At 36.7% G+C, this 13,529-nt stretch overlaps 1 protein-coding gene across 8 annotated transcripts in view; it reads left to right on the top strand.

Annotated features, from left to right (window-relative positions):
* The window catches only part of Cntln (centlein), a 292,751-nt gene that overhangs the window by 156,448 nt on the left and 122,774 nt on the right, over positions 1-13,529 (top strand). For 6 of the 8 annotated variants that reach the window (XM_045135495.1, XM_004658429.2, XM_045135491.1 and 3 more), the window contains one exon: positions 1,180-1,280. In XM_045135495.1, coding sequence (XP_044991430.1) covers positions 1,180-1,280 — 101 coding nt within the window. The remainder of the gene's footprint in view (positions 1-1,179; positions 1,281-13,529) is intronic. The other 2 variants (XR_006633803.1, XR_006633802.1) reach the window with 1 other exon arrangement.

Here is a 13,529-nt window from a genome sequence, read left to right on the forward strand (position 1 = left end):
TAAGAAGAACTTGCTTTTATTATTTCATTTCTTTGTTGCATAGCCTCTTATTTTGAACAGGTGATTACGTAACCTGTTATTTGTGGCTCTAAATACATTCATTTATTTATTTTTATGTTCCTTTAACTTCTTTAACTATTATATTGGTTTTTCCTTCATCCATTTTTTTTAATGTTTTGTTTATTTATTTATTTGAGACCGACAGACACAGGGAGAGGAAGAGACAGATAGAGAGAAAGAATGGGCACGCCAGGGCCTCCAGCCACTGCAAACGAACTCCAGAAGCATGTGCCCCCTTGTCCATCTGGCTAATGTGGGCCTTGAGGAACTGAGCTTCACAGGCAAGCGTTTAACCACTAAACCATCTTTCCAAGCCCTTCATCCATTTTTTTTTTTTTTGCACTGAAAATCTCCTTATAGAAGATATATCGTGTCATATAAATATCTCAGTAAACTTATAAGAAGAAAAATTTAATTTGTTTCAGTCCATGATCATTATTTCCTATTACTCTGGATGAAGTGATGGTGGTGCAAAACCACCTCTCTGAAAGCATGGAGGTGAAAGAGGAATGAGAATCTCTCTATCTCCTCTGTAGTTGTGCCACCAATAACTAAAGATTTCGCACTTAGCTGTACCCCGGCCCCCTTTTTTGAGGTAGGGTCTTACTGTAGCCCAGCTGACTTGGAATTCATTATATACTCTCAAGGCAGCCTCAAATTCACAGTGGTCCCACTACATCTACCTCCCAAGTACTCAGATTTAAGGCGTATGCCACCATGCCCAGCTAGATTCCCACTTTTAAAGGTTCCGTGGTTCCCAGTAATGCAACCCTAGAGTACAAAGCATTAATATATTACAAGTTCAAGGCAACTGAACCAGTCTCCAAATGAAGAAAAATAAAAGCTATATTTTAAGTATTTAACATATTTGTTGTAACAAAGTTAACAAAGCTCATTGAAAACATTTTGTTTGTAAAAGAAAGAGATCCTCATAAAATATAATTGCAAATTGCAAAAGATTGTTTCATATATTATTATATTTTTGCTTTTATCTTACAATCTCTTATTTTTAAATTATCCTTACAGCCTTACTTGTTCCTTTTTGTCTTATTGGTTTATTATATTACTACTTCAAGACTTATTAACATTTTCCATGTTAATTGCTTTAAAATTTCATAGGATGAATCTTCAAGAAGAGTTGGATGAACTTAAAGTACATAGATCTGTTGACAAGGCAACAATACAAGAATTGAACAGGTATATAGCAGAGAAAAGAGAAGGTAATGTTTCATAAGTAAATTCTAACACAATGCTTGTTAAATTATCTCTTTCTTTATGTTTAAGCTCTAGTATTTTTAAAATACACCTCCTTTTCCCCTCTTTTTTTTTAATCACTTTACTCACTTATACCTCATTAACATTTTATGTCGTGTGAAAAATTCAAACAGCTTTAAAAGTCCCACTTTGGGCAGTCTTCACAGTTTGCTGAACATGTTAAAAGATGTTTGATAGGGATAAATATCCTTATTTTTGTTGTTCATTTGCAGTTTTCCTGGTTATATTTATTCATAGTTTTATAAAGTTATATTCAAAAATAATAATTGCCCTGTTTTCCTTTGATGTTACAAGATTTTGAAAGTATTTATTTCTATCTATTGTCTTGAAGCCATATCTCAACTCTAGGAGGAAATTTGGAAATTTTCTAATGTATTATTCATCAATTCCATAACATAAAACTCATTCAACCACACAGCTTTTCATAGTTGTTGTTAAAAACCAAGATAACTATATTTACTATATAATTTTAGTACCTCATTAGAAAAGCAAATATAGGACTGGAGAGATGGCTGAGCAGTTAAGGCACTTGCTTACAAAGCTGAAGGACTCATGTTCAGTTCCACAGGATCCATGTAAGCCAGATGTGCAAGGTGGCACATGCATCTGAAGTCCATTTGCTATGGTTAGAGACCCTGGTGTGCCCATTCTCCCCCTCTCTCAAATAAATAAAAATTTTAAAGATATTTTGCAAAAAAAGAAAAGCAAATGAAGCTAACATAGAAAGTTTTCTTATTTACCCTTTGGGCACATAATTATTGGCATTGTAAAATATTGACAATTTATAACTAATAGCTATTTTTGATTTTTAAACCCTTCTTGTGACATTTTTATCAGTTATTGTTATTTCAGCCATCTTATACAAGTCATTAATGATATGTTAAATGAATATTCAAATATTCTCATTTTTAACCTTTAAGTTTCATATTTCAAGTTTTTCCTTAATTAGCTTCTGAAACAATGTTAGTGTTTAGTTTTCAATTTTATCTCCTATTCTTTTCTCTCTGTTTCATTGTAATAGCTTCTTATTTACTTGTTAACTGTTAGGGAGGTTCTCTGACATTGTCCTTTATTTACTTTATTTTGTTTTTAGGTTTGTTGAGGTAGGGTCTTGCTGTAGCCCTGGCTAGGGTCTTGCTCAAGCCCAGGCTGACCTGGAATTCACTGTGTAATCTCAGGATGGCCTAAACTCATGGTGATCCTCCTACTTCAGTTTCCCAAGTGCTGGGATTAAAGACATGTAACACCACGCCTGGCTTTGTGTGTGTGTGTGTGTGATTTACTTTTAAAAAATTTTCTTATTGTTTCTGAAAACAGGTAAACACTCAAATGTAAGAAAGAATGAAAATAGTAAAAACAAAACTCCTAGATCAAATACAAATAAAACCCAAAGTATTTATTACTAATTATAATTCAAACATTCCAAACTTCTTTTTCACAAATAGAATTTTTGTCACTATTAAAAAGCAGAATTTTAGCCAGGTGTGGTGGTGCATGCCTTTAATCCCAGCACTCAGGAGGCAGAGGTAAGAGGATCGCTGTGAGTTCGAGGCCACCTTGAGACTCCATAGTGAATTCCAGGTCAGCCTGGGCTAGAGTGAGACCCTACCTCAAAAAAATAAAATAAAATAAAATAAATAAAATAAAATAAAGCAGAATTGGGGCTGGAGAGATGATGGCTTAGCGGTTAAGTGCTTGCCTGTGAAGCCTAAGGACCCCAGTTTGAGGCTTGATTCCCCAGGATCCATGTTCATCAGATGCACGAGGGGGTGCATATGTTTGGAGTTCGTTTACAGTGGCTAGAGGCCCTGGCGTGCCCATTCTCTCTCTCTCTCTCTCTCTCGCTGCCTTTCTCTTTGTGTCTGTTTCTCTCAAATAAATTAATAAAAAATGAAGAAAAAAATTGTTTTTATAAAAGGAGAATTTTAGAGGGCTGAAGATATGGCTTAGCAGTTAAGGCATTTGTTAGTAAAGCTAAAGGATCCCAGTTCAGTTCTCCAGGACCCATATAAACCAGATGCACAGGGGAGTGCATGCATCTGGAGTTCATTTGCAGTGGCTAGAGACCCTGGTGTACCCATTCTTTTCTCTCTCTCTCTCTCTCTCAAATAAATAAATCAATAATATTTTTAAAGCCAAAATTTAAAATATCTTGGGCTAGTGGTTCCTATCCACCAATTCTTGATTTTAGCAGCTATTTCATCCCTAGTAGCTTTTCCAGAATGACTGCCTATCTTGAGCTCCACGAGTTTCCCAATTCAAACTGGAGCTACTTCAGAATTCTTTTTCTTTTAATGAGGACCCCCTGAACAAGACAAACTGGCAGGCATGCCTTTCCTGCATCTTTCCCAGGGCTGTCTGGAATCAGTTTATTGACCATTGCTTTCGAATCATTTATTTTCACCTGGGGTAATGACTTTTATCATCTTCTGGATTTGATGGGTCTGTTTGTTCATCTTGACCCCTGTATATTTCAGTAAAACCATCACAAAATAGATAAGAGAAAAACTGTTGGTAGTTTTGACATCAACATGAGCTTTGATCATGGTCTGTCGGGTTTTTTTGTTTGTTTTTTTGAGGTAGGGTCTCACACTAGTCCAGGCTGACCTGAAATTCACTGTGTAGTCTCAGGGTGGCCTCTAACTCACGGCGATGCCCCTACCTCTGCCTCCTGAGTGCTGGGATTAAAGGTGTGCGCCACCACGCCCGGCTTGGTCTGCCATTTTTTGACCATGGTACACATTTTGTCTTGGGTGACGTCTGTGCCATGGAAGTTAGGCACTTTTTGCTCTGAAAATCCTTAGTAATTAGCTTGGGTTTTCTGAATACAATGTCATCATTGCATAGACATATAGGTGACCAAGGCTCACTCAAACATCTTGAAGCTATCAGATGCAGTACTGGTTCCCTGAATCCCCAACACTATTTCCAGTTTTGCATATAGTCAGCATAGATAGGGCTTTTGCATCATAAATATCTTATTTAGAGACTAGATCAGTCACAGGCCTGGGGAGATAACTCAGAAGGTAAGAGCACTTGCTGACTAAGCATAAGGGCCTGAGAAGGCCCAGGACCTCCTAGCTCCTAGTTTCCCAGTACCTACAGGTGTAGCACTAGTCCTGAAGAGGGTGGGGTCAAGGGACAAAGAGAAGATAATCAGTGGGACTTGCTGAGAATAAAAAAAAAAAAACAAAAAACACAACAAATATGGCAGCTCTGGGTTTAGTTGAGAGGTGTCATCTGAAGGAAAAAGGTAAATGAACAGAGAGGACACCAAATATTCTCTGACCTCTTACACATGCTCCTGCTAATCATCATGGTGGTCCTCAGCCAAAAAAAGGAAGGAAGGGAAGGAGGGAGGGAAGAAAGAGATAACATAACCATCTGTTGATGGTAATATGGAAATGTATAAAAAATACCATAAATGTGATATATTTTTAAAGAATAAATGTATTTAAATGTATTAAAAATTAAGTATATTTATTATTACATATTTGAAGCCAACCAAATACAAATAAGTTGGAATAAAGTAATCTGAGTTGTTTAGTTATAGATAAAATTTAATATATTTAAGAATTATCAATATTTAAAATCTCCTAGCTTTGAAAATAAAGGTTGCAAAAATGTTGAAAATATAATTACTATGAATTTTTTAGTAGTTGAATTTAAAATGAATATCATGTAGGAAAAGATGGATACCCTAGCTTTTTTTAGAAAGAGAGCAAGAGCAAGTGACAGAGAGAGAGGTGTCATGGCAGGGCCTCAGCCACTCCAGATGTTTGTGCTCCCTAGTGTTCCCTGTGCCACCTTGCACTTGCTTACATCATCTTTGTGCATCTGGCTTACGTGGGATCTGGAGAGAGATCAAACATGAGTCCCTGTGATTCACAGGCAAGTTCTTTAACCAATAAGCCATCTCTCTAGCCTGAAAAACCGCATTTTTCTAAAACTTTTTTTTTTAATTTCTCTACACCTTTCTAAAAATTTTTTGAACTGGGTCTCATATGTCCTGTGTTGACCAGGAATTTTCTGTGTAGCTGAGGAAGGTCTTGTACTTATGATCCTCCTGATTCCATCTTGGGATTACACATTTGTTATAATCAGCCTGTTTTTGTCCCCTGGCTGGTATCTAACATATGGCTTACTGCATGATAGCCAAACACTCTACCAGCTGACCTAAATCTTCAGTCCCCTTAACATGCTTTAAAAACCTTCTGTGAAAGTCTGTAGCACAGCAACAGTTTTCTTAGTTTCAATGTCCTTCTATGTAGAACAGACTCATTATTAGTTTTTAATTTTAAAAAATTTGTGAAGTCTTAATTTTGATGTGTTTCTTGGTTGGCCAGATATGATTGAGAGTATTTCCTTTCTTTAAGAATAAAACTAAAACCTGTGTTTGTAAGAGCCTAGGTACTGGAGAATGATGCTATGTAGGGATACATTGTCAGGATATGATTATATTTGGTCACAGTGATTTCCACCCCCAACCCTGAGAATTTTCCAGGTGTTTATTTCTATAACAGGTTTGCTGTATTTATTTGGACATTTTTTTGGATGTTTTAAATCTTTATTTTTATGGACAACCTCCATAAATCTATGTAATATGTCACCATCATAATCTCACCACTCTTCTTGATCTCTCTTCCCTTGCCCCCTTCCACTGAAGCCCTTCTTATTTGTTACAGAACAGTGTCTGACTTCCACTGGAGCCCTACTTATTTGTTATAGAGCACCGTCTGACTTCCACTGGAGCCCTTCTTACTTGTTACAGAGCATTGTCTGACTTCCACTGGAGCCCTTCTTACTTGTTACAGAGTACTGTCTGACTTCCACTGAAGCCCTTCTTATTTGTTACAGAGCACTGTCTGACTGCCACTGGAGCCCTTCTTTCTTGTTACAGAGCACCGTCTGACTTCCACTGAAGCCCTTCTTATTTGTTACAGAGCATTGTCTGACTTCCCTTTCCTCTCTAATACCTCTCTCTGTTTTGGACTTGTTTTTGTTACATCCATATCTGAAGATTTCCTTTTTTCCATTTAATATTTAAAATTTTTGATACAATCTATCTTGATATAATTTATTCTGAATCACGTTTCCCGTGGGGGTGGGGAGAAAAACATATATTTAGTATTTGTCACTTAAAATCTTACTATGTTACAAAGATTTTAGAAATATTTTGTTTATTTAAGAGAAAGAAAGAAAGAATGAGACAGGGAGGGAGGGAATGGCACTGTTCTCCAGGGCCTCTAGCTGCTGCAAAGAATGCCAGAGGCATATGCCACTTGTGCATCTGGCTTCATGTGGGTATTGGGAATCAAATCTGGGTCTTTAGGCTTTGCAGGCAAGCACCTTACCTGCTGAGCTATCTCTCCAGCCCCTAATTTTTTTGTGTGTATATTTTTATGATCTAATTCAAGGACATTATGTTTTTTATCTGGCCATTATATATATATTTTTGCTTTATTTTTCAGTTTTGTTTCTATATTCAGTTTATCTAAGGATTATAACTCATCAGTAATTCAGTTTTTCTTATGTGCATTGTTTTTCCTGATTGAATATTAATTCTTCAGTGACATACAGTTTTCAAATTATTGTTTTACTTTTTTGAACCTAGTTATATTTTATTATTATTTTGTTCTCTTTTCTGGCTTATTTAATTAAATTCAAGTTTGTATTATGTTGTTTTCTTCCTTTAATGATATTTTCTGTGCTGGGGACTTAGCTAAGTGGGGAATTAACATGCTATGCAGGCATTTAGCCCCTAATTTGATCTCTAGCACTCATGTAAAAGCTAGACATGGTCACATGTACTTGTATCCCCAGTGCTGAGGGACAGAGACAAGAGGGCTGTTTGAACTTGTTTGTCTAACCAAAATGGGCATAAGATTCAACTTCACTGAGAGACCTTGTCTCCAGGAAATTAGAAAGAAAAACAATAGGGGATGGAGAGAGGTTATGGTGCTTGCCTAAGAAGCCTAAGGACCCAGGTTCAATTCCTCAGTACCCACTTAAGCCAGATGGACAAGGTGGCGTATGCATCTGGAGTTTGTTTCTAGTGGCTGGAGGCCCTGGCATGCCCATTCTTTCTCTGTTTCTGCTGTCTGCCTATTTATATCTCTCTTTCTGTCTCTCTCTTTCTCTTTCATTCTTTCAATTAACAAACAAACAAACAAATAAATAAATAATATAAAATAAAGATGCAAAAAAAGAAAGAAAAACAATAATAGAATACATCTGATAATTTCCTCTGGCTTTTTCACATGCATACTCTGGGTGTGCACATCTGTACACATGCACATACACACTCATACACACAAACAAAAAAATGTTTTACTTCAAGATTCTATTTTACATTTGTATTTTGTTCAAGGTATTATTCACTGACTAAAGAGTAGTGACCCATGTCAAAAATTTTTGACATAAGCTAAGAGTCTTGAATCTAACAAGGTCTAGGCCTGGTGGCTCTCACTCTCTTTTCTGAAAACCATTCTTGCTATTCTTTTCTTCTGAAATTCTATATATCAATTATTTTCTGCCTAAAGGGCTTCCTTTAATGTTTTGTGTAGTATACATCTTCCAGTGATAAATTCTTTCAGCTTATGCACATGAGAAAATAAAATCTGTGTTTGGTCAATTTTTGTACACCTAAAATATAAACAGTCAGACATGGTGGTGTCTTTAATTTCAGCTCTTCTACTGTAGAGGCAGAGGTTGGAGGATCACTGTGAGTTCAATGCCAGCCTAGGTCTACATAATGAGTTCCAAGTCAGCCTGGGCTAGAGTGAGAACTTACCTCAAAACACCAAAATAAAACAAGCAAACAAACAAACAAAAAAATCCTCTACTTTGTCTTTTCCCCCCCTGCAATATTTTGAGATAAGCTTCCATTGAATACCTCAAGTCTCCCTGGAAGTTATGTAACCTAAGCTGCCTTAGAATCATGATTGTGCCAGCCACCTGAGTGCCACAACACCTGGCTTGCTTTCATTTTTGAAAGATTTTCAGTAAGAACCCTACATGGACAGGCAGTTTGTTCTTTTTGTTCTTAAGGATATTTTACCTCACTGTCTCTGGCTTGTGTTGTTTCTACTGAGTCTGCCATTCTTTATAGAATGTGTGTTCTTATTTTCCCCTCTCTAGGTGATGGGAGCATAAACCAATTCTGGGTCTGTTTGAGTTTGTTTCTTCGAATCCTTTTGAGTGTTTTGTTGTTGTTTGTCTGTTGGCTTTAATTGAATTTGAGTAATTTCCTCATGCATGTGCTCGAGGTAGCTTTGTTAGCCCCTTACTGTGACTGGGTCCCTGAAAGTGTCCTGATAATCTCCACTTTGCTAGAGATCAAAGTATGATCTGACTTCTTATCAGAACAATCTGGGCCCCTCCTGGGAGGGAGATCTTCTTTCTTGGATTTAATCCTAGCATGTGGTTGGTCAAGTTCAGCCCCAAGAATTTGGTGTCATGGCTGATTTTTTCCTAGGTCAGCCTGTACCCCAGACCAATCAGCTATTATTCTGGCTCACCTGAGCAAGAAGGTGGGGCTCAGCACCATAAAGCTATAAATATGTTTATCAATGGAGGGCAGTTTCTCTGAAGTACCTACTACTACTAAACCTCCAGGTGCTGATGAGTTTCCCCTTGTCCTCACCCAAGCAGGTGGTGGGGAGAACCCCCTGACTCCTACTCCCACATCAGCTATCTACCCTCTCTTGCCCTCCACATGGGGGTAGCTCTTTGTACATTTTTTGCTTTCCTCTCTAATTCTCTTTTTAGGGTTTTTTCCCCCCCCAAGCTCTCAGACCACATGACCTTCCCTTGGTTCTGTACTTCCCTCAATATAATAATTTATTAATTATCCTTCTCAGTAGGGTTTGTCCAGTTGTTTGGTTAAATGCAAACATCAACCCAGGGTGCAGGATTCGAGGACTTTCCTGAACCCATAACACCCCATTTCAGAATATAGCTAAAGCCTTGAAGGGGACACTTTGTAGATCTTCAGACATTTACCTTTTAGCAGATATGTCTTTTGCTCTTTAAGATAGCTTTCTTAGTTTTCATGACCTTCTGAGTGTCTATTTTTATTTTAGGATGATTACTAGGTGTCAATTATGGATCTTATTTCTGTGCTGTGACTTAGATGCTAACTAGGCAGTAAACTGAAGTAATCATAATACTTTCTTCCTTTGTTTGCTTTTTTGAGCAATAGCCTAGTCCTAAGCCCAGTGTATGAAGACCATTTTGTCATGTATTCTTTTCTTTCTTTAATTCATTTTTTAGTTTTTATTTACTGTATTTGAAAGTATAATTTTTCCCTTTTGACCTACTTTTTATTTCTATGGACATTGCCTTTCCTGATTTTAATCCCCAAACTATAGGCATAATAACTAACTTCTTTTCATATACCTAATCCATTTTTCTTATTTTCCCTGCTTACTTGACTGTTTTTACAATGGTCTTTAAACCCTTTAAACAAATATTACTTTTCCTCTCAAATTATTTTTACATACTGTAGACCTTGTACATGAACACCATAAGGCTCTACCCATTAAATACACCTTTACCAAAAATTCAATTCATAGTGTAATGAGTTTTTAATATAGTCCCACAGTATCTGTCAAGAGTTTAGCCAAGCTGTAGAGAGCTGAGCTGCCAGGTGCATGAGTAGCTGATTTCAGACACCATGATAAAATGAATGTTTCAACTGCCTTTAATTACTTACTGAGATAGTATAAGATAGACTGAAGTGGAGCAAGTGCCAAGTCCTCATGTTCTGTCTTCTCACATGACATGGTGTCATGGTCAAGGGAGATCCCAACAAGCTCCTACAGACAGGACCGATGCAGGAATGTGAAAGAACAGAGCAAGAATGGGTCAGAATATTAGAACATCTTCATTGCTTGTCAAAAAATGGGTCTACTGTCTTTCTTTCTTGAATTAATGACCTTCAAATAAGCATGCTTAGGAATAACTGAAAATGCTTGGACATGGGCATTGCTTTGGAAATAACTTCTGTGCTTTCTTCAGCTGCTTCATGTAGGTAGTATATTTTTATTCTCTGTTTTTTATTTCTTTATTTCTGCTTATTGTGGCTTTGCCTTCATGTAGATGTGAATCCATTATGTTAAGTTATTCTAGGAGCTGTTTCTGTTCATAATTCTGACATCAATTATATGGAGGTTTTATTCCACCTAGTATCCAATGCTCTGATTATCCATACACTATATGGGATCCCACAAGTCAGTTCAGTTTCAAGACTGCCCCTCCTTCAGATGCCTATTGATAAGTCCTGGGTTGCAACTTGCATTTCTGACCAATAAGTAAACTGGAGGTGCCCATGTCCATTTCCACATGTTGGATAATTTACTAGAATGCACTCCGAAAGGGCGTTGTTTGCTCTGCATTCATTTTACAGGATACAACTCAAGAATGGCTGAATTACAGAGGTGCACAGGGTCAGAAGGAAGGGAAAGGACACCATGCTTTCTAGGCTGCTCCTTTCCCAGGACTTCATTGTTTAGGGGTTTTCAAATATACATTCCTTTTATGTACACACTAATAATTAACCATTCACCTGCAGTGATTTAGTTTAATTTATTGTTTCTTTTTCCTCCACAAGAAGTCTGGGGGTGAGGTTACTCATTCCAACTATATGATCACATAGTAAGTTCCTTTGGCAAATAATCTCCATCCTGAAATTACGTAGGGCCTACCAACAATCATTTAATTAGGATAAATTCTGGTATGGTTGAAAAAAGCTTGTAACAAATAATGAAACTTGTCCAGTCTCTCAGGAAATTACTGTGTTTTTTGAAGTTCTGTGCTGGGAACTGGAGGTCTTGCTAGTATCTTCTAAAATAAAACCTATTCATGAATAGTGTTTTACTTTTCCTAAGAGTAAAATGAAGTCAAAGAATTTCTGAGGAAATAGTTCATATAAATGGGGGGAAAATGATACCTAGCTCCTTTTCTAATTAACCTTAAAAGCTGATAATTCCCCCTGAAGGAAAACAAGTTTGTTTAGGAATCCTCCTATTAATACCAGGAAAATTCTGAAGATGGGTACAGACTTGTTCTCCCAGAACTTGGAGGCTGAGACAGGAAAATTGTGAGATCATAGTCAGTCTTGATACATAGTCAATCTTGTCTAAAAGAACAAACTAGCAAACAAATTTTTTTGAAATAAAACCATCATAACTGATGTGTTATTATAGTTGAAAAAGAGTATCTAAAGCGATAACAAGCAGTAAAGATAAAAGAATAATTGAGACTTAATTTAATATGGAGGCTTAGAAAACAGTAGTCCAAAGAATAATACTTTGATGAGTCAAGGTCTTGTAGCCCAACCTAAGTTAGAACTCATGTTCTTCCTGTCTCAGCCTCTGAGTGCCGAGTGCTCAGATTATTAGAATGTGCCAGCCTGTAACCCAAGCTATACTGAGGAAAATTTAAAGGCCTTAGAAACTGCCTGGAATCAAGGTCTCTCTGATCTCCCCTTGGATGTCACCAGCAGGCTCAAGGAGAGATGTTATCAGACAGTTGAAAATATTCCCCAAAGAAATTCAGTTGTCTTGGACTCCCTCCCTAAAATCTTCTTATCCATGGATTACCTCATACAAAAGAACACTACCTACCTGTTTTCACTGAAGACATCAGCCGTTTTTCCAGTAATTACCACCCAGCAGATGTGATGCATAGAATGATAGCTTCTTTGCTAGTATAGTCTGTCCATCACCTCTGTGCTAGGCCATTGTCTTTCCCACAGGCCCATTTCTCCCACAGGCCCATTTAGTTATTGTTTTCCACCCGTAAATAATTGCCTACAATACCCTCTTCCATTTCTAATTCTTTGTGGAAAGGGCACTGAAGCTTTGACTATGTAGTCCTTCCAGTAGTTTTCATATTTGGTGTGGTATAACTTTTCTACTACATGTTTATTGTCCATTTATTTCAGCACACTTAGACTCCAACCTTCTGAAGGAGAAGGAGAAATTTCCTTCACCTCTACAGTAAGCCAGGAAGAGGAAAGAAAACAGAAAAATAGAATTAAACAAGTTTCAACAACTTTGAACAAACACAAATTAAAAAGAAAATAAAACATGAAAAAAGACTCCTGAGGAAGAACATTAATTAGAAAGCATTCTTATAATGATAGAAAAAATCAAAATATTTGGGCTGGAGAAGTAGGTCAGTGATTAAGGCACTTGCCTGCAAAGCCTGTGACCCGTCTTGGATTCTCCAATACCCACATAAAGCCAGATGCACAAAGTGGCATATGTGTCTGTAATTCATTTGCAGTGGCTGGAGGCCCTGGCACATCCATTCTGTCTCTCTTTCTCTCTTCTGCCTCTCACTGCTTGCTAATAAATAAATTAAATTCAAAATTAAAACATTTGAAACTGAAATATTAAAAACTGATTTTTTGTAGATAGACTTTTAAATTTCTAAGTCCTTTTTCCTCACTTCCTAAATCTTGAGGTACTTGAGTAGACCTGGGCTTCACTGCTTGAATATTCTATATAAAATCTATGAAGGCGTGAAACATACTTTCAAGCAGACCCCAGAGGTGAACATGACGGCCTTGCACAAACCAGGAGAAAAAAAGCAGTAGAGAAAGTAATTTTTAAATTAATCTATAGTGTTTATTTTATTACTTATGTAGCTATTTTTTAATCAGTGCTCTTTGAGTATATCACTGTTATTTTTAAGAATAGATAGTTCACTCAGAACGATAGGAGATATTTAAATGACTAGAACAGATGAATTATATTTGCATATTATTTCGATATTGCTGAAAGAGTATTGTAAATGAATTCAGCACCATAGTGTTAGGGGACTAGAAGAAGGAACTTGGGAACTGATAGATTATTATCAAGGTAAAGGTACTTATTCCCTAGTTGGAAAATTCTACCTATTTTAGCTTTTATTATCCTTAGAATAGTGTTCTATTTATTTCATGAGTACAGAACTTTTAATTGGGTATGTCATGTTTCAAAGACAAAAGAAAGGCCTAATTCACTCTAACAAACTTGTTAGTCACTGTTTATGCCAAGAGAATTTCTACTCTATAGAGAATAATATTGTTTTATTTTTCCTTTGTTGATAAATCAAAGTTATACACTGACCTACACCAGTCAAGCATACTTTAAAGCAAAATTATTTCAGGCTAACACAGATAGGTATCTTTGTAGCTTTATGTA

The sequence above is a fragment of the Jaculus jaculus genome, chromosome 1 (genome assembly GCF_020740685.1).
Source record: "Jaculus jaculus isolate mJacJac1 chromosome 1, mJacJac1.mat.Y.cur, whole genome shotgun sequence".
Classification (NCBI taxonomy): domain Eukaryota; kingdom Metazoa; phylum Chordata; class Mammalia; order Rodentia; family Dipodidae; genus Jaculus; species Jaculus jaculus.